This window comes from Nymphaea colorata, chromosome 6, assembly GCF_008831285.2.
Source record: "Nymphaea colorata isolate Beijing-Zhang1983 chromosome 6, ASM883128v2, whole genome shotgun sequence".
In the NCBI taxonomy this organism is placed as follows: Eukaryota; Viridiplantae; Streptophyta; class Magnoliopsida; order Nymphaeales; family Nymphaeaceae; genus Nymphaea; species Nymphaea colorata.
Genome location: NC_045143.1, coordinates 20,051,893 through 20,073,841, shown reverse-complemented (window position 1 = coordinate 20,073,841; position 21,949 = coordinate 20,051,893). Strand labels below are relative to the sequence as shown.

The following is a 21,949-nucleotide window of genomic DNA, read 5'->3' as shown; positions in this document are numbered from 1 at the left end:
CATAAGATCGGCCATTTAATCCCGCAAGATCTTCATCTCGTCATTCATTTCACCGAAGGATTCAGCTGCATTACTCAACGCTTCTTCATGAGTAGTCACGTCGGTAACCAGCTTGTTCACCACCTCGATCAGGTCTTCCTAACCCTAGGATGTACCCATCTCGTCAGACTGGGCTACTCCCTTGCCCTTGGCGCTTTGCAGATTGTATTGAGTTGCCAGGACGTCATCCTCGATCAACGATCGTCGGCGTGTAGTTCTATACTGACTGTCCAATCGTTTCCCCAGATTGAGCAGAACCTGGGGCTCTGATACCAGCTGTCACGGGCTGAGTCCTTCAACCCGTGCGGCACGACAAGAACCTGATTGTCGTAAGCCTTCAAACCACCGAAAGGGGCGCAAATGTAGTTTTAGAAAATAAGTGTATAAAGAAATCTCGTAATGTATTCAACTTGGAAAATTAGTACATCACGAGAAAGATAAGCAAGGAGAATGATTTCAACTTTACTTATATAGGATGGCAGAAGCTGCTTACAGGATTCTCAACCCGACTACCCAAAACTAAGAATCCTAATACATGACACTTAGTCCGGTGGGAAGGTACTCCCTTACAAGCAAACAAGCATAAGCAAATGATTTAACATAAGCAAAGGAAGTATATTGCAAAACAAAGCAAATGACTGTACAGACTCTCAGACACAAAAAAACATTAGCACCCACATAAATTAAACGGTCAACATAACGTTTCCCTTAACTAATTACCTAGCACCCAACTTAAAAAAAAAAAAAAAAAAGTTAAAACTGCCTAAGCGGGGGAACATCAAAAACCGTTTTACATGAAGATTTCCCATCCAAACCGAATCGATGAGTGATCATCCGATTCTTTGCACAAACCGAGCTATACAAAGCTTTCCGTCCAAACCCATTCCAATCTTTCGACCGTTTAAAATCCTGGAACAAGGAGAGTGAGAGATAAAGAGAGAAACACAGAGCGAGCGAGCGAGCGAGAGAGAGAGAGATGGACGTATTCCTTCCTCCTCTCGGTAGAGCTTCTTTATCTTTACGACGAAATTATAGGGCACCCTCCTGCAGAAATCAGTTTTTTTTTACCTCGCTCAGTCTCCTTTGCCCCATGCCTCCACCCCGTCCTTACTTTCCTCCCTCCTCCTCGTGTTTTCTTCGAAAATCCCGCGGAATCCCCTCGTTTTCCACCGTCCATCCCTCCAGTTCCGACGTCCTGGGAGACTGGGATGAAGACGAGGAGGAGGAGGACTATGTCTCCGACAACGAGGATTTCTCTGTCGCGGCTTATGGGGAGCTCGAAGAAGAAGCGAGGGAACTCGCAAGGAAGTTCGTCCTCACTCTCGATCGAGAATTAACTCTAGGTAACTCGGTTTCTTCTTTCTGACTAGGAAGACGTGTGAATGAGCGTTAGTTCTAAAAGTAGACAGAATTTCTCATTAAGAACGATTAATTCTTCTTCTTTGGGGGAAGAATGTTGCTGAATGCCTAAACCGTGAAAATGTTTTTGTTCGTCATAAATGAATTGTTCCCTGATTTGCTTTTCATTGTTTATACAAAATCAGCGGGTTGTATCTGTCGGTTGATTGCTTGTGTAATTGTCATGGTTAAATGACGCAATGTTTGCTAAGATGGTGGCCTCCTTAAGTTTTTTTGTTGTTTAATTCTGTTAGAAGAAGATCGACATGATAGGAAGACATCTTCTGGGCGGAAGGGAACTCGAGCAAGTGAGATTAAGCATGTAAGAGGTTCGATTCTATATGGATGTTCTGTTTGTTGCTCTTCACAGGTTTTTTCTTGGTAATTCTAGAAATCTTGGTTTTATTTTTTCGCAAGTTTTTACATGAAAATGGTTAAGCTAGTGCATGTTTTCATCTAAGGACCGATAACACGTCTATAGATTCTGATAACGCTTGCGGTCAAAACTTTGTGTCCTATACCTGTTTGGGACGCATTTAAGAGATAACCAACTAAGGACCACTCATAAAATAAAGTCACTTCCTATCTCTTTCTGTCTCTCAACTTTTTAAAGGTTGTTTTGCTAGTTAAGGCCATTTCTCCTTGATTATCTGGCACTCCTTAATATTGTTTTCTCTTTTTCCAGCAAGGTTCACCGAAAAATTCACTTTAAGATTGTTCAATTTTCAGTTTCGGTCTTGGCAAAAACAGCTGATACCTTTTCAAAACTATTGTTGTTTTTTTGGTGGTGGGTGCATCGGAAAACTTCTCTCTATATTGGCAATATTATGCACTTAAAATAGTTTGCATATACAAGAACAGATGCAATTACATAAATGGCTTGTAAATTTGTTTGCAGCATTTCAAAATTCAAAGTATTGCCATTCTACACTCCTCTCTGATGGTTCGTCCCTGAAATCTTGTTCCTGTAGAATTTATTCATCCGCTGTTGATGGGGATAGTAGAGTTCATTTGTCCATAGGTTATGTTGAAGAGCATGTTGAAACTTGAAACTTCAAGAGGATACTGGGAAACATAACACTTCCATGTGAAGAATGGTTGCATTTTTGAGTCAGATTAACTAAAACTACTTCATTTAAATTTTCAGATCCCTGATCATCTTCTTCCACATGTTACAATTGTTGGGAGGCCAAATGTTGGTAAATCAGCACTTTTCAATCGTCTTGTTGGGGTATTATTCATTCCACTACATAATTGTTTCTTCGCCAGTAAAGAAATAGATCACCTTGACTTTTATTGCATATCTTGCCATTCTTTAGCTTTGTCTATTTCTTTCTACACCATTTTGTAAATTTATTCACGGCGTGCAATGTGATAGGGGAACTTGGCAATAGTAGTGGATGAACCTGGTGTTACTAGAGATCGACTTTATGGTAGGGCCTTTTGGGGGGAACATGAATTCATGGTAGTTGATACAGGCGGGGTTCTCACTGTAGCAAAATCACAAAGTGCTGTAATAGGAGAATTGGCAATCACTACCACCATTGGCATGGATAACATTCCTCTTGCTTCAAGAGAGGCAGCTATTGCAAGGATGCCCACCATGATTGAGAAGCAAGCTGCTGCTGCTGTTGAAGAAGCGTCAGTTATTATATTTCTTGTTGATGGTCAGGTAATCGTTTATTGGCATATACTTATATGTCCTCATGCATCTTTCTCTGGTTTAAAGATTTGAATGACATTTTCTTCTATGGGCTGTAGGAAGGGTCAATTACCATGATGTTGTCACTGCTTGAATAAATTTTTTGTACAATTTCCACGAGCTTGTTAACTCAATAATGGCTGTTTCATTAAGACATTAACAGTAGATGAAAAGCAAAAAAGAATGTGAAACCTATGTTGCATGGGTGAGGAGGGTCTGGTGTGGCAAGGGTGTGTATCTATATTTGTTAGTGTGTGTCTGTGTGTTTGTTTGCACACAGCCACACACACTTTGATACACATACACATACCTTAAAATAAATTTTCTGCAAGAAAGATGAACGAAGGAGAAAAAAAGTAGATTAAAAAAAAAAAAACAAAGCGAAAGGGTAGGAAGAAAAAAAAAAGAATTAAGAAAGGAAAAAGAGGAAAGGGGGGCGGGGCTGGAGTTAAAAAGCTAAAACAAACAAATCACCCCTTTATTCGTATCCTTTAATGCATTTGAGGTGGCCCGCCTCCTTAAAACATGATAGGGAGATAGGATGGAGGGGTTCAATAGGGAAAAAAAAAACAGATAATGAGGGAGGCAACTTCTCCTCTCTCTCTCTCTCCTGTCCTTTTATTCTTCTTTTTCTCCTCCATCTTCTTCTTCCAACACTTCCTCCGCTTCATCATCATAATCTTCTTCTTCATCCTCCTCCTTTTTTTTTCTTGCTTCATAGCATTTGTGGATTTTTTTGAAATTTTTATTTAAAAGATACGAATGATATTAGACTAAAATACTAAATCAATGTTGGTTGAGTCGGCTTCTGGACAAAATAGGCTTGGTGTGCCCTCAATATCTTTTGTTTGTGCTGGACTTCCGAAGTCTGGTGTGCATTAAAACGTGGTGAAGATGTTGTCCACACTTTGAAGGTCTCTCTTGAAGCCTTGTATAATGGAACTTCTAAGAAACTGTCCTTGTCAAGGAATGTTTTATGCCCAAAATGTAAAGGAAAAGGCTCAAAGAGTGGTGCATCAGGGAGATGTTCTGGATGCCAGGGCTCTGGAATGAAGGTCTCCATTAGACAGCTTGGACCAGGCATGATTCAACAGATGCAGCATGTTTGTCCTGAATGCCGAGGCTCAGGTGAAGTTATAAGTGACAAAGACAAATGCGGGCAATGCAAAGGAGAGAAAGTTGTTCAGGAGAAGAAGGTGCTGGAGGTGCATGTTGACAAAGGAATGCAACATGGTCAGAAAATTGTATTCCAGGGTGAAGCTGATGAAGCTTCCGACACTGTTACTGGAGACATTGTGTTTGTCTTGCAACTGAAGGAGCACTCAAAGTTTAAGAGGAAGTTTGATGATCTCGTTGTGGAACATATTGAACACATGAGAACAGTATGATATTTTCATAGCCTTTTAAAAAAACATTTTTAAGTATATCTTTTAATAATTTGATATCTATTTTAAATTTTTATGAATGTGAATTGAGACTCCAGTCTTTTTCAATAAAATCATCTCATTGTAGATCAACAAAGCCCAAATGACATTTCCTTCCTCTTACATTTTACCTACTATGGTGCAAAGTGAATATGATCTCCCCCTGATGCAATGCTTTAGCTAGTGCGTCAAATACTATGATTCCTGCGTCTATCAATAACTGCATGTATGCATGGTTGATGTAAGAAGCAAGCCATTGTTTTTGCAATAATGAGCAAGCTAGTACTCGTAGTGAATCCCTCTGTCAAGTTGCCATGCATTATGGTATGAACTCGCGACTTTATTGCACATTTTATCTTTTTAATTATTTCTTCAAATGCAGTTGCAGCCTGTGGTGGTCTGCGCTTTAAGAAACTCATAATTTCATGTTTTTTCTATCCTTTTAGTTTTTGGATTCTTGAGGTTTTATAGAGAAAAACAACTTTCTTCATTAGTACCTGAGAAAAACTTCATTTCTAAAATTCTGAGAAATGGTACTGGTGACTGCTAAAAACATATTAGATCTGATACAAGGTGGAATGTAAATGTTAGGTCCTGCCTATCAATTCCAAATCTAATGGAATGTGTTTTGGACCTTATTGTAATGATATCGCATGGAGATAATGGGTCGTTTTCAGATGGGTAACCAATAAAAGTCTAGCAATTGTGTCCGTAATGTAAGATTGATTTTTTTCATTTGCTTTGTGGTTCCTTACAAGTGGAAGATACTGATGCTATGGCTGGAATGTCATCATGGTTTCCCACAGATTTCTATGTTATGACACCTTCCTTAATGCAATTACGATTGAAAATCTTATGTTATTATCTTTGTGTTCATCTATGTATCATCATGTGTATGTCTCTTTTCAATGGTGATATGGCTAATGCTCATGTAACTAATAGTGACTGTCATTATCACTATTACATATGTCGAATTAATGTACATTGATGTGTCCTAGTGGCTTATTTCTTTTGAAAGGAGGCAAACCATAATGCTATTAAAAGTGGCCGTGTGTAGTGATGTTTGGAGCTAATTCTCTAAATCAGAAGCCTCTGCCCTGCACTGGTATCCATATGTTTGCACATGTGCAAAAGCTCTGTGAATTGGTTTGTTATTACATAGTTGATGTGTGTGTTGGTCTGTGGCCACATCTTTATTTTGTATATAGTCAGTAAATTGTTTCATTTAAGACAAGAACATTTGTTTACCACTATAGATGTCTTGCATAGGCTCCATGTTGGAAGAACTATATGTGTTTTTTAAATATCTCTTATCATCATTATTTGACTCTTAGATGGTGATGCTTGCTTCACTGCTTGAGGTTTCAAGATTAACAAATACTTAACAGGCAGGTCCAACGGCGGCTGATGTGGAAATAGCAGATTGGCTGCGGAAAAATCATTCTGATAAACGGATAATTCTTTCAGTGAATAAATGTGAATCTCCACGCAAGGGTTTAATCCAGGCATCTGAATTTTGGTCATTGGGGTACGTTTCCTCCTTTTCCTGTTTACTGTTATTTCTGTGATGTATGAATGAGTCAATATGCCAGCTTCATTGTATATATCTATCATTTGTCTCGTTGATGAACAATCTGTGCTGCTTGCTTGCTGTCTGGTGAGATAATTGCTAAGGTACTGTCAAGAAGTTCTTGTGTTGACAAGTTTTGCTTATTTGCACTTTCTAATAAAAAAGATGTTCAGGTTTTCTCCACTTCCAATATCAGCCATATCTGGAACTGGGACAGGGGAGCTCCTTGATCTTGTTTGCTCTGAACTTAAAGTCATTGAGGTAATGCCACGTACATGTTCTTTTCCTACTCACCTTCACTTGCTTAGATGGGAATTAGAAAGTATAGAAGGTTCTTGAGTGGTCAAACACTCAGTGAAACTTCTGTGGAATGTATTCAGGAGAACCCAGCTAGATGGTGCATATTCTCTCCATAACTATTTTATGTTCGATTTTATTACTTTGTCCTGGCTACCTTGCTGCTTTGTTATTACCATTTTAAGTTTTTAAGAGTGCTGATACCTCTGCCTTCTATCGGGTAACTTGCTTTAGAAAGTTTGTATAGTCTTGCTGGGTCAAGCAAGAAACATGATTCATGCTACTGTTCTTTGTTGAGAAAACTTACTGTTTTGCATTTGGGGTTTTCTGTATTTTGGAAGTTTAGTATTAGGTAGTTTTCTGAATTTTAATATTTTGTTGGACTCTTTATGTAAAGGGTTAATCATAACCCTAATCATTATTATTTAAAGGAAAGGGAGCAGCCGTAACAAGTGTACTGCTCCTTACTCTCTTTCCTCCTCACGTTCTCCTTCTTCTCTACCTCTCTAAACAACATGGTATCAGAGTACGTTCCTTCTTGGGACTGATCTGCCTTCCTTCATCTCCATCTCCACTCCTTTCTCATACCCATCGTCTTCCCATTCCTCTACTCTACTTACTTTTTTGAGCACAACAGTTGGGTCGTGTTTGTTGGGCTCGATCTAGGGTTTTCTCAAAAATTTCAAAACCCTAGATCGATGCCTTGTTGAAGTTGATGTGGCTGCAGTATAGTTAACTGGTCTTCAAGATGGATGGACTTCTAAATACATCACAGCAGTATGGTTTACGTTTCTGTTGAGGTTGAAGTTTACAAGTCTGCCAGATCAGCGAAGATATATTGGTCTGGTATGCCTTTTTGTTGTTGATGTTGTCGGCCAGATCTGGTAAAATTTTTTTTTAAGTACCCTGCTGCTGGACCAGATTTTCTTATACCTGCATGATAGTTGGTGCTGATTACTCAAGCCTGTTGCAACATTGCAAAACTGTATATCAGTTTTCAGTTAGTTGGTTTCCTAGTATTTGAGGTCCATCATCTTTTCTTGTCAATCTGTGGTGGCTGCTTGCTAGAAAAAAACTTTATTTGCGATAAAGCAGAAGTATTACTATAGCAGTGGGTTTGTCGTAGGGGCTGCTAAACAACGACTGCAGGGATATTCTTCCTTGTTGGAGATTAATTTGATATCTTATTAGTCAATATTCAGTCTGCCGTGGACTTTCATATTCTTCTATTTTCAAGGTTTTATCATGGCTGCCAATAAATCTTTACAACATGATAGAACCGAATCTGGAAATCAGCAAATAGAGGCCGGTGTTGAGTACAAAGACTTCTCAAATCCCTTTTCTTTTGGATCTACTATCAAACTTGATGGAGCCAACTACGATGTATGGGCTAGAACCTTCATGTTGTCAGTCGTTGGACATGAGAAGAAATATATATTGGAGGAAGATGAACCAGTTGAAAAGATTGGTAAATACGCACGGTGGGAGGAAGAAAATAGTATAATCAGTGCTTGGCTTATGAATAGCACTCAACCCCACATTGCTGCTGGGCTTTGTTATTATAATACAGTTAAAGATATGTGGAATTCTCTTCGGCAGACATACTCTCAAGACAAGAACATCAACAAAATTTTACAGGTTCAGCAAGAATTGTTACAAATGCAGCAAGGTGACTTGGATTTAACTGAATACTTTACAAAGCTGAAGTTCACTTATGAAAAGATGAATTCCTTAAAACCACCTTGTAAGCATTGTCTCAAATCTCACATGGAGCAAATAATTATTGTTAAATTTCTTGTTGGACTATCATCGGATTATTCTGCAGCCAAGGCTCAAATGCTTACAGGTTCAGATTTTCCTGATCTTGATGAGGCCTTTCTCTCCTGTGACACGTCTAGGTACTATACGCCTTATTATATCTGTTGCAGTTCATTATGGATGGAATATGTACCAGCTTGATGTTAAAAATGTCTTTTTGTATGGGGATCTATTTGAAGTAGTTTATATGCAACAACCACCTGGTTTTGAGAAGCAGGGGGAGTGTACCAAGGTATGTTTGTTAAAGTGGTTTGAAACAGAGTCCAAGAGCATGGTTTCAGAAGTTGTGTGATGTTGTGTCCAAGTTTGAGTTGCATAGATCTCCTTTAGATCATTCATTGTTCATAAAAAAGACCTCAAGAGGTATGGTTGTTATGGTGATATATGTGGATGATATTATTTTAACTGGTGACAGTGAACAAGAAATACAAGACACAAATAAGTATCTCCAACAACGCTTTGTTACTAAAGATCTTGGCCCTCTACGTTACTTCTTGGGGATAGAAGTAGCAAGAAGTAAAGAAGGTCTAGTCCTTTCCCAAAGAAAATATGTTCTTGATTTGCTACAGGAGACAGGTATGACTGGAACTAAACCGACATCTATTCCTATGAATTCTCGTATTCACTTATATGATGATAAATCTGAACCTGTTGATAGCAAATCATATCGGTCTCTGATTGGAAAGCTACTATATGTAACCATTACTAGACCCGATATATCCTTTGCTGTGGGAAAACTAAGCCAGTTTATGGATAAGCCAAGAAAAGCTCATTGGGATGCAACTATGCTATTATTGAAATTTCTAAAAGGTTCTCTTGGAAAGGGTCTATTATTTAGAAGAAGTTCTTCACTTCAAATAGAAGCTTATTCTGATGCAGATTATGCAGGTTCTATTGATGACAGAAAGTCCACTACGGGATTTTGTATCTTTGTTGGTGGTAACTTAGTTTCTTGGAGAAGTAAAAAGCAAGCTATTGTTGCTCAGTCGAGTGCAGAGTCAGAATACCGAGCCATGGCCCAAACTGCCACTGAAATCACTTGGGTGAGAGCCATGCTAGAAGGACTTGGAATACAGACCGAATTGCCTATAAAAATGCAATGTGATAATAAAGCGGCTACTTATATAGCAAATAATCCGGTTTTCCACGAATGGACCAAGCATATCGAAGTTGATTGTCATTACATTAGAGACTTGGTCCAAGCAGTTATTATTTCTACTGAATATATTGCTTCAGAAGATCAAACTGCAGATATATTTACCAAAGCTCTTCCTATATCTGATTTCATGAAATGTTGTAACAAGCTAAGCATGATAGACATCTATGCTCCAGCTTGAGGGGGAGTGTTGAGAAAACTTACTATTTTGCATTTGAGGTTTTCTGTATTTTGGAAGTTTAGTATTAGGTAGTTTTCTGAATTTTAAAGTTTTGTTGGACTTTTTATGTAAAGGGTTAATCATAACCCTAATCATTATTATTTAAAGGAAAGGGAGCAGCCCTAACAAGTGTACTGCTCCTTACTCTCTTTCTTCCTCACGGTCTCCTTCTTCTCCTTCTTCTCTACCTCTCTAAACAACATTCTTTACATTTGCTTTTACTCCTCCTTCTAGAATCCAGTTCCAACAATCAAAAGCAACATTACTTGGTCAAACTTAAATTCGAGATGTTCATGTAATATTTTCTACTTGGTAAGTTGGCTTTGGTGAATGGCTTCCACTGAGTTGGATCTCTTTGCTGGCAGCAAATCATGCTAACCAGCTCTACCTGAAACATGCCTGAAAGTTAGATCTGCATAATTATCCAAAAGGAAAGGTTTTACTTGAGAACTAACCTGCTGCTACCTTTCATATCAAAACTGCTAAGGAGTAATATGTTTTGATGTATGCATTTGAATGCAAATCTGGTGAAATAGTTTGAACTCCAAATTTGATAAGATGCAGTTCAGGAAAAGAGTTAAAATACATTCATAAGGTTAACTTCTACATGTGAGTTTGATATTTCTGGTTTGTCTAAGACAGAAGATACTATTATCATATGAAGTTTGACACATTGAATGATAGGTATCTTAAGTTTATTCTGAAATACCCACTCTGTGATAATATAGTGCTCATCCATGCTAGTGATTCTTGCCCTCATGTTGCTAAACTGGTAAACTGTTGGTTGTAGGAGCAAAGCTCTGGCGAAGCGGAGAGTCGAATCCCTGCTATTGCCATTGTTGGACGACCTAATGTGGGTAAGAGCAGTATTTTGAATGCATTACTTGGAGAGGACCGAACAATTGTTAGTCCAATAAGTGGAACCACTCGTGATGCTATTGACACGGAATTTACTACACCAGATGGGCAGGTTTGTGGCATCTTAAAAGAGTTGCATCCCTTGTAATTCTTGTTTAATTTGGAATATACTTTTTGACCCTGTTGTTATTAGTCATCCAAAAATTTATTTTCTGGTAGTGCTTACTCATCACATCTCACTTCAGCTTAATGTATGTTTCTACTATGACCACCATATATTTCTCAAACTCTTTTAAAGCATTTACATTCTTACTAACGTATAAAATATGGGATGCAATGGCCTATGGCTAAATGTTTGACATTTTTTTTCCTGTGTCAGTGTCCTAGTGGTGATTATTTCTTTGGATTGCTGTTGCTTCTTCTGACACTCTCTATTTTGCAGAAGTACCGACTCATTGATACGGCAGGGATAAGAAGGAGAGCTGCAGTTGCCTCAGCTGGTAGTATGACTGAGACCCTTTCAGTGAATCGAGCATTCCGTGCCATACGTCATGCAGATATTGTAGCCCTTGTTATTGAAGCTATGGCATGCATTACAGAGCAGGTACTTTTTGTGCACCTTTTATGCATTTCTAGAATATATAGTTGTATACAGTTTCATGCTTATTGAGGCCCATACATTTTGTTCTGTACAAGTTCCATGTACCTCCAAAGAAGAGCTATATTCTTGTGGTTCTTGCAATGCTGTTGCCAATATCTCTATATTGGTTTATTGGTTACAATATGCTGTAGTCGGATTTAAGTTACTCTCAAATGCATAATGAGTAAAATGGTTCATGCCAATAGTCTGTGCATCTCTCGATATTAAGTTCACTGTGAAGCAGGTAAAGGCTCTAGTTACAGGGATTCTGTGACTACTACTGTAGTTGCTTTTATGTTAATCTTGTTGCTCTTTTAGCAAATATTATTTGTTGTTTCTTCTCTCTTTTCTTGTTCTGCAATTGGAGAAGGCAAAGATATATAACATTGTCAAAAAATTGAAAGTGATCCTATAAAACAACACATATATGGGATACATTCCTTTAGAAGCAAAGTGGCAACAAAAAGTTGTTTCTCATTTGTGAAGGCAATCTGATGTTTTTCGGCTAGCCTTTATGGCTTTATTAGTGCATGCAAGAAATTATGTACAGTTCAAGAAATTGTTTATATACATCTTAAACAATTTCAGTTCAAGAAATTGTTTGATATTTGTTATATTGGAGAGGGATTGTAGGATAATTATATACACATAAATACAAAAAATTGGTAATGTGTCTTTAGTGTTATATACCAACAGAACAGAGTAGTACAATTAGTGCAATAAAATGATAAATAGAACCGGGACCCAATAGTTCACATTTGACAACTATAGCACATTTATAAAGTGCAAGTTGTTTGATGGAGAACTTTGAGACAACAATTATATTTATAAGCTAACAATGCACACCAAATGGCTTTAGAGTTTAGACTAATTTCTGGAACAACAAAGCTTTGTCGAAATTTGACTGAATCTGTTTGCAGATGAAAATAGTTGTAGCTGCATTGACCACTTTAACCATGTCTGGAGATGCACCCTTGTCCATGCAGGTGTCCAATTGTCAACATGGTTTAGCACCCAATACAACTATACAAGTGTCCATATGTCATAGGATTCAAGCTATGATATTGCCAAGCTATGAGATTGCCATGGTTTAAGGCTGGTAAGGCTAGGATTGCTAAAGGGGATGGTTAATTCCTCGCGTTATTCAAGTCACCTACTTGGGTAGTTGCACCCATAGCCACAAAAAACCAATGTTATCCGTATCGTACGATACGTATCGTATAGGTCAAGAAGACATATACGATACACTGTTTAAAGACGATACGCGTCCGTATCGTATGCATATCGCACGATACATGCGATACGGTAGCCGTATCGCACGATACAGTAGCCGTATCGCACGATACGTGCGATACACCCCCGTATCGCACGATACAGGGGAAAAATTAAAAAGGGGCCCGACGGCCCCTTTTTGACGCCTTGTTTTAGAAGAGACACTCCTCTCTCTCTCTTTTCCTGTTTGTAAACGCTACAAGAGACGTGGGAGGAAGAGATTTTGTCCATTTGCATCAAGTTTTGCCAATGAAAAAGCTTTCTTTCTCGTTGTCTATGTCAATATGTTTTGAGTTTTGACTTCTGAACTTATGGATTGTGATGTAATTGAATACTCTTAGCCTCTTAGGTTGCTTAGTATGTTATTTTGATTTGAATGTTTGATTTCTTATTTTGGAATGTCTTGTTCATATGCATACTTCATAGTTCATACTTCATATACATGAATGATGAATGTTCCTTTAAATACATTTTTCTTGAATTTTTCTGATTTTTACTAGTTTTTTTCGGATTTTTTTAAGATTTTTTCTATTTTTTATAAATTTTAAACATTTTTTATAAATTAAAAAATTAACTTTACGATACGTTACGATACATTTACGATACGTTACGATACGGCGTATAGGTCGGCCCGACCGATACACGATACGATACGGTAGTGATAACATTGCAAAAAACGCGTTAAAAACATGAAAAACTATGTCAACAGAATAAAACAGCAAAAATATTTCCCTTTCTTAAAAAAAAACACTAAAACAAAAAAAAAGTGTTTATTTCTCATTTTCCCCATTTTTTCATTTAGGCATTTTTTTCACATTTTTGAATGCCAAACTACTTGTTTCCATTTTTTTTTTGCATATCTACTTATTTTTTTAGGTTGTCTTGTTAGTTTCTCATTTATTTTATTTTTCCTTAATTTTTAAGATTTTTTAATGTTTAAAATTTTACTGTATTTGTCCCCTTTTTTCAAGCTCACAATATTAACGCGAAAATGATATTTGTGACTATGGTTGCACATTCATGCATTTGCATTCATGCATTTGGGGAAATGAGAAGAAGGGGATATGATATCCTTGATACCAAGAGGAGAAACATTCATGCATTTGGGGAAATGAGAAGAAGGGGATATGATATCCTTGATACCAAGAGGAGAAGAATGTGGACAGAACAGTGAGTTGCTCGAATTGTGCTTCAACTTTTCAGCATAAGAAAGCTCATTTATGGTTTATGAAGCACAGTTTAGTTTACCTGAGGATTTTTTTTTTCCCCGTCGTACATTTGGTGTAATGAATTTCTTCTGTTTGACATATTTTTTTTCAACTATAATAGGATTGCAATATAGCAGAAAGAATTGAGAAAGAAGGAAAGGGTTGTATTATTGTCGTGAACAAATGGGACACAATACCTAACAAGAATCACCAGACAGCTACTTATTATGAACAGGATGTGAGGGAGAAGCTTCGCAGTCTCGACTGGGCACCAATTGTTTATTCAACTGCAACAACTGGTCAGAGTGTGGACAAGTATGTTTAACTTATCAGTTATTTGCTTGATAAGTTTAGCTTGGTTTAAAGCCTTAATATTTCAGAAACTATTCTATTCTGTGTGGAGCTCTATGGCACTTTAATATTACATGGAAATCAGAAAAGCGGGTGAACTGAGTTCCTACAGTTTATATGAGCATTCATTTAGTTTACATATATGAATTTAAAGGACTGATAAGGCTATCATATTTCGTGGTTCTGTAATCTGTAGGGACGTATAACATGTGTATGATCTGCATATGTGCAATAAAGTGTCCACGAAAATCCAGTAGTCTTTGATATGTATATCTGATAAAATATCCATTATTAGAGCCCTTCCTTGTCGTGGTAGTTATGTTCATGTGCGTGATTTTTATTGGATGAATGACTATTATAAAATCCTCTACTGAAATTTTTTGAGCTCCTTATTTTGTTACCTTGCTGTAAGATTGGATTTCATGCATGCATGACAACTCTCATGGATAAATAAAATACTCCATAGAAATATAATCATCACTTGGTCAAGTTTAAAGTCCATTTGAAGGTTTTTCAGAAGTACCCAGTGTGAAATGTAAACAGAAATATATAAGCCACAAAATAAGGCTTCCACATGGATCTCACCACACATGAAGCTCAAGGGCTTAACTCAGAGTGCGCTAAGGTACTCAGAAACATTGAAAAGGTAAAATTGTATTAACAAAAGCAGCACAAGCAGTGCATATTATGAAGTGGGTTAATCCCCTACTTGTATACATAAAACTATAAGAGGCTCCTGGGTTAGCTGTTGGATAGGCCAATTCTGATAAAATTCCAAAAAGTGATCACTGATCAGAACTGGAGCAGAGAAATGGGAAAAAGAGAAATAGAAGTGCAGAGAAAAAGGGAGAAGAAAGGAACTACATACTAGTTACATACCCAACATATATATATATACGTGTGTGTGTGTGTGTGTTAGAGACTATGGGATACAACTTACAAGTATATACCTTCATAATTGGCTCTCCAGCTGTTCACCTTTATTAGCATATTCTTGGAATTTTGTACCCCTTGACAAGTTTTAATATATCCTTCTTTTATATTGTTAAATATGAAACTTGTCATGCTTAAAATGCAGGAATAGAGGTAGGGATGTCAATGGATTGGATTGGATGTGTATTAGGATTTGCATTAGGTTTTACATAAATATCCAGTTGGGTAATGGACATCACCTTTAGCATAATATGCCTGGTTAACCTTTTGCATATCCATATTCATGTGACTTTCAAAATGTTTGAACCGCCATCAAAGTCAGATTTTGATTGAATTGGCTGAAGATTTGAGAATTATACTTGGATATGGTTTTTCCTTTCTTTCTTTTTTTTCTTTTTGGTTTGAATTTAATTAATTAGGGGGACATCCAATCAATTGTTGTCTCTCTGTTCCTCCTGCCAAATGAGCGTGAATGAACTTCTTGATCATGGTGTACTTGTAGGTTCAGATCTGAGGAATTACCTCTTTTACTGTTTTCCCCTTGATGTATGCCTACAAAAGCAGGAATTGACTTTGACTTTGACTTCAGAATCTTTTATTTTTTGATTGATTTGCGAAATGTCCATTCAGGATTATTTCTGCAGCAAGCACGGTTGAACAAGAGAGATCAAGACGTCTTGGTACTTCGATTCTAAATCAAGTTGTGCAGGAAGCATTGGCATTTAAACCACCTCCCAAAACTAGAGGAGGAAGAAGAGGAAGGGTTTACTATACCACCCAGGTATCCACATTGTTCCATGTTCTCCAAAAGATCCTGAGTTATGTCTGGATGTTCTTCCTCCATTGTATTTGGAATTAGTTTGTATTGTTCCACTTTAATGCAAGTTAATACTTCAACTACACATTTCATTATATACCTCCTTCTAGGCCTTTGTAATTTCCTCTGTACTTGCATTTCATTCTGTAATCTTGTACTAGTATGCTATTTGTCTACAAATATGTTGTACTCACATAGTCACCGCACCTAAACATACACATGGACATAGTTGTAAAAGTCTTGTTCTTCGAAGATAAACAAGGACAAACTTTCTTTCTACTAATGTACTGCAAATGTTTCCTGTTGGAGATATTCTATAAACGGTAATAAACACTGTTTATTGTCATCTCAAAGAACTCCCTTTTATCTTTCTTGTCAGACTATGCTGTTTAAGGGACAGTTTCTTAAGAATACCATATTCAGGTCGGGGTTTGCAACTGAACCATATCCCACTTTCTTTGTGACTTGTGCATAAATGATCCAAACAATTTCGCCCTTCTTCTTTATCCCTGGAATGGGGAAATGGGTTGGAGGATGGAATGCTTGCTATTGATGAGAGGGAAGATAGAAAGGTAGAACACGGTCTGATCCCAGACGAAGATAAAATCAGGGAAGATAGAAAGGTAGAACACGTTCTGATCCTAGACGAAGATAAAGCACATAAGTCTTCCAGGCAAACATTAATTAGAATTGTGGAATGTGCTAGATGTATGCATGTGAACTACGTGTAACCTACTATACATTTGTAACTATGCTGTACATTCAGTAGCTTAAAAGTGATACTGATTATTCATTATCTTGGCCATCATATACAAGCTTGGGAGCTGAGATTTCTCCTGGATGTGCTTAATGTTCTTTATAATTCTTGTTATAGTTTCTGTATTAACTTTAGCCGTGCTTGTCACTGCAGGCAGCAATTTGTCCTCCAACATTTGTCTTCTTCGTAAATGATGCAAAACTATTCCCGGAGACTTATCGTCGTTATATGGAAAAGCAATTGCGTTCAGATGCAGGGTTTACTGGTACTCCTATCCGCTTACTATGGCGTAGCAAAAAGAAAATGGGAAAAGTTGAAGGTCAGAGGATTACAACTTGTATTTGGCTTTTATTCTTTTAATATGTTAGATACTTATTCTATGTTCCAGTTTTTCTCCATGCATTGTAAAATTTGAAAAATGCAGCAATTATGTTTTACATGTGTATTTCACTGGCACCATAGAAAAAAAATGTGAGTAGGATACAGCGTTAGGATTAAAGTTACCTTTGATTTAAGGGTGGCATTATCCCCATGTTCTATCAAGTTGTTTGGATTCCATTCAAAACTTCAATGAAATTGCTGGAACGTTGTGCTTTTATTTTTACGTCAACGAAGTGATGATCCTTACAGCTGCTTGGACCCCACGTGACCAGATGACAAGAGACAATGGGATTGCTAAACCTCGGGACGTTACATAAGGCTTGGAAAATGGGCATGGTTTGATCATGATCAAATTTGGAGATTGTCCTTGAGGCTTTTCATAAAGGTTGAAAAATGACCATGACAGTTCACTAAAGGTAGATGCTAAAACTAATGAGATGATTACTGCCTGAATAGTGGCAATTTGGAGGGAAAAGAATCGCAGATGCTGTTAATCCTAGATTCCTAGTAGGCCCTGGAACGAGAGCGTGTATTGTCGCAGTTCGTTTATATTGTTCTCTAGGTCGTATTTCTTTGTATACTAGATGTTTCGCATTCTTAATGTGCAGAAGTGTTCTTTTTTGTTTACATAGTTTAACTTTCATCTACCAAAGTTGATGCATGTGTTTTTTATCAATTTTTTGCAGGAAAAGTTACAGGAACTAGCACTCAAGCATCGGCTAGAGGAAATGCTGCCAGACTGGAAATGGCAAGATGACTGCATGCCGCCCAATTTTGGCAGCAGTAGGGACCATTTGGGTGATAGGGTGTATTTATAAGTTTCTCTCGTACCAAGGTTTTATCCTATTTATCTTGTGCCAACGTGGGGACCCCATATTATGCCAGCAGTCCTTACTTTCGTGGGTACCTAAGGTGAGTGGATGACCGTCCCGCGCTAAGCAGCAGCTTGGATGTTTGAGCAAAAAAGATTGAGAATTTGCAAGATAGAATCGTTATATATTATTAGCGTAACGACCCTAAAATCTTTGAACACATTTTTATTTATAGTGGAAGCAAAACTTAGGCTCGTCATAGCTGGTCAAACCATACCTCACTTTATTGAAATAATATAATCCGAATTTACATCTCTTTTCAAGTAATAAATCAAAGCAAACACAGCTTTATACATTCAAAAGAGCAAAACTATATCTTAAGCTAGCGATAGCATATTAGGTGGCATCGTTGTGCCGTCAGTTGCATTATTTTCATCCATTCTTTGATACCTGAAAACCTGTATATACATGGCGAGAACTACGAACTTCACACAGTAGTCTGACCCTTGATCTGGAAAAGCAGTAAAGTTTTTTAATAACGGAGAGATGCATGTACAACTGCCAAAAAATCATGATATACAAATAACAAAAAAGACAAATTTAACGTTTATGGAGGAACAATACAGGGATATCTATCTTTTATCACCTTCTAATAATTTGCATGCAAGAATTCATGCATAAATAGTTTTTAGTTCTGGTAAGCATCTGCAGGCACCCACGCAAGCAATAAAGAGATTAGTTATTTTTTATCACCTTCTAATATTTTGCATGCATGAATTAATGGATAAATAGTTTTTAGTTCTAATAACACAAATCAAAATTATAAATGAGAGGCGTTTAAGGGCTTAATATTTGAATACATAATTGGATTTTCATATCCTACATGCAGTGTATTATATTCACATTTGGCTGATGTCTTCTTTCATAAGACTACTTGAACTGGACGAAACCAAGGTGTGTTTCACGGCTAGGAAACATATGCACTTTTCAGAAGTTTTTTGCAGTGACTTTGTTAGCTGCTACATCCGAAAGAGCTAGGGACTTTCTACTCAGATCACCCGGGGTGACGGTGAACGCCGATGTCGACCCTCGCTTGCTAGGCAGCAAGCGTCGACGGGACTCTCGCTATCCAACAAGCGAGGTCAGCCTGGCCGATGCCCCTTGCCATCCAACGAGGTGCGACGCCAAGGGTGGACGGAGAGGGGGAATAAAGGAGAGAAAAAGGGTGGGAGGTAGACCATTAAAGCTGCAGCTCTTCTCATATATACTGTGGGGGTGGGGCAGCAACATGTGCGGGAGAAGGAGAAGAAGAAGAAGACTATTATCATGGAGAAGAGTCAAAGACAGAGGAAGCGATTATCTTGTCTTCTGTCGGAATATTGACCATCTCTCTTATAACGCGTTCTTGTTCTTGGTGGTGCTGCGGGGGTAGGAGGAATACGGAAATATCGTTGGCTTTTCTTTTCTATAATCTTGGTTTGATGTCTTCGTGAGATCGTTTGGAAGCATTTACACAAGGTGGTGTGGGGTTTGATGCAAAAGGGTCGAAGAAAAATCACGGTCGCCCCACCCATCCTCAGTGCCTGCGGACCGACAGCGGTGGTGAGGGCGTTTTATATTTTTTAAATATACTTTTTGGTTTTTAAGGGGTTAAATTGTCATTACTTATTATTTTAACATTTTCTGTTAAAAACGATTGATTGAAAAGTTGATGACGCTTTTTTGTTGTTGTTCGAGAGAGTCTTTGTAAATTTTTTTTTTTTGGAAACCAAATTCTTAAACAAACTAAAGACACTTGGTTTTCAATATAACTTCTTTTTTCCTTAATAAACCCCATTTGAAAAATAGCGCCAAAACATGCCTTCATTAAATAAATTCTTTGTGAAAAAATTTGCTCACTTAATATTTTAAATTACTTCTTATAGCAATAGGAGCAGGTTATATTATTCAAATTGATCAAATCTTATGGATTGGAAATGAAAAAGGACCCCTGTTAGTTAACTGGAAGATCCCTCCCTTATATAGTAAGATATGGTGTAGAAATTTTTTCTTCCTGCAAAATCATCAAAATGCCTCTATGATGAAATGTGAGAGTAACATCATAACATAGAAAGTGTCTTCTCATAACAATTACAAATTTATATTATGTAAACAGCGCTTACTTCCATCAAAAAAACAAAAATGGCCCCCAAAAATTTAAACCTTAGAAAATAAGGGGTATCTTATTTGCATTTTCGCTTCTGATCCCTAATCCTTAAGTACATATTTCCTCTTCCCATGCAAATTGCTGGGGAGAGGGCTTCAATATTACCCAAAAAAAAAAAAAAAGGAATCGATATGCAAAGAGATTACAAAATACCACTTCAACAGGCTAACACCGAGATAACTGAGTGCGGGAAGATAGTCCCGAACTGCTGCTGAATCTACCTTGTCAACAAGATACAACAAACTTAGGGCTTCAACGCAAAGTCACAATTCAATTCCAAAAAGGACAAAACATTTTTATCAAAACTGCGATAACCCATTGCTTCGGTACAAAAAAGATGTAAGGCTTTCTTGATTGGTTGACGCCACTATTTGGGATCCAAAACACTCTGAGCTGACAAGCAAACCTCATACACAGGTGTTCGAAAATATGCCGGTTCTAAAGGAGTGGAGGCAAATTTGGAACCCTCACCCAAAGAGGGATAAGAAATCCATCATCCGTACGTAAAGAATCACTTGGAACCCATCGCCTTCCTAACCAGAATCCCACCGCCTAACCTTTGGCTCCTTTGTGCAAAATAGCATTCGTTTCTTCCTCATCATCTACGTAAATGAAAAACAAGCCATTCTCTAGAAGAGAAAATCTAGGGTTCCTACCTTCTTTTCATCACTCCTTCAAGCCATTTATTATTTAACTATACTTGATACTTTTTTTCTCGAGTCTCAAAGGAGCAGAAAATGGCAAACGACAGGTAGGCCTTTTTCAGGATTTCAAGATCGATTGAACGGGACAAAAATGCATGGTTTCCCATTAATCGATTCCACCTTGAGCGGAAGGTGCTCTATTTCAACGACTTTCAGATCAACAGAGACCCTCTATGCCCAAGAAAGAGTAGTTGGGAGCTTACCAGGATGGTCCCTCATGTCATCTGGATTAGGGTTTTGCAAGGGTTCAACTTCTCGAAGCATCCTGTTCTCTTCTCCTCGCTTCAAAAGTTTTGAGTACCTATTCCCCCGTGATGGATCACGGGTCAAATAAGAAACATCACAAATTTCATAGTACTACAAAGGTAAAACGAATTGAGATGCAGGTTGTTACCTTCAGTTTAGATCGTCGAAAGAACCAACCCAGGTCATGGTTTAGCTTGCCCTTCTCACCTTGTAGAGAAAATCTCCAATATTGAAACTCAACTCACGTAGACAGTGGTATACATAGATCTTCTATTGGCTCTGGGCAGTATGCAAATGCCAAGAAATCAATTGAGCTTGGCCTTATTGTTATATGTGATTTTGACATGGCTAGCACGCTTGTCCCACTCAGGGGGGCATGCATTCCCCAACAAGATTTTGTGAAAAATGAGATTTTACCTGTCAAATGTTCTTAAAAATTTTGTTTTGGTTCCTATAAACTTTTGAAAAACATTGTCAGCCTCTATGGCAGTCAGTCCCTATATTATTTGGCCATCTCAAGAGAAAAATTCTGACTCTGCCCCCGTCCAACTTGCCTTCTTGGTTAAAAAACGAAAAGAAAAAAACATTAGGTATAGATGTGTTGATCTAGTTAGATCTGGACAGGGCGGAGCGTAGTGGGGTCGACAGGGGCCATGGCCCCGCCCCCTTCTCAAGTTTTGAAATTTTCAAATTTATCTATTAATTTAAAAAAAATTTGTTCCAGCCCCTGTAAAACTTTTGTAAGAATAGAGGGTGGCCCCTGTTAAAAAAATTCAAAATTTTATTTAGTGTTTGCCGAATTATTTGGGCCCCACTAAAGATGAAATCCTAGCTTGGCCCTTGGATCTGAACCTAGATCAGTAGTAGACAATAGCAGAGCTACGATATGGGCTGGCGTGGGCCACTGCGTCCACTCGCCTATCAAAAATCAAAAATTATATTGGTGCCCCCAAAAAGATCCAGGTCTCAAACTCGAGTGCCCCTCAGCAAAAAAAAGAAAAAAAAAAAAATTTGCCTCCACCACTGGCAATAGATGTGAATCTAAACATGGCACCTAGGTTGTCGACACACCTAAATCAGTTAAAAGAGTTTTGAAATTAGCTGCAATATACATCAACCCTACCCTTGTGGCTCAATTGA

At 37.8% G+C, this 21,949-nt stretch overlaps 1 protein-coding gene and 1 long non-coding RNA gene across 6 annotated transcripts; one reads left to right on the top strand and one right to left on the bottom strand.

Annotated features, from left to right (window-relative positions):
- Positions 1 to 944: 944 nt before the first annotated feature.
- Positions 945 to 17,843, top strand: LOC116256188 (uncharacterized). Of its 5 annotated transcripts, none has more exons than XM_031632461.2 (12): positions 945 to 1,382; positions 1,695 to 1,759; positions 2,585 to 2,668; positions 2,816 to 3,109; positions 5,952 to 6,091; positions 6,307 to 6,394; positions 10,415 to 10,594; positions 10,925 to 11,086; positions 13,724 to 13,917; positions 15,517 to 15,667; positions 16,614 to 16,779; positions 17,528 to 17,843. In XM_031632461.2, the coding sequence occupies exons 1-12, from the start codon at positions 1,016 to 1,018 to the stop codon at positions 17,596 to 17,598; spliced, it is 1,962 nt and encodes a 653-aa protein (XP_031488321.1). In that variant the 5' UTR covers positions 945 to 1,015; the 3' UTR covers positions 17,599 to 17,843. The 5 variants fall into 5 exon arrangements, with proteins under 5 accessions (XP_031488321.1, XP_031488320.1, XP_031488323.1 ...); XM_031632460.2 differs by having other exon boundaries at positions 1,692 to 1,759; XM_031632463.2 differs by lacking the exon at positions 2,585 to 2,668 and having other exon boundaries at positions 1,695 to 1,766; positions 2,916 to 3,109.
- A 69-nt stretch (positions 17,844 to 17,912) lies between these two features.
- On the bottom strand, positions 17,913 to 21,182 carry LOC116256189 (uncharacterized). The gene is made up of 3 exons (XR_004173073.2): positions 20,958 to 21,182; positions 20,767 to 20,864; positions 17,913 to 18,164 (listed from the first exon to the last, which is right to left on the bottom strand). It is a non-coding gene; the product is annotated as an uncharacterized LOC116256189 (long non-coding RNA).
- Between the last annotated feature and the right edge of the window lie 767 nt (positions 21,183 to 21,949).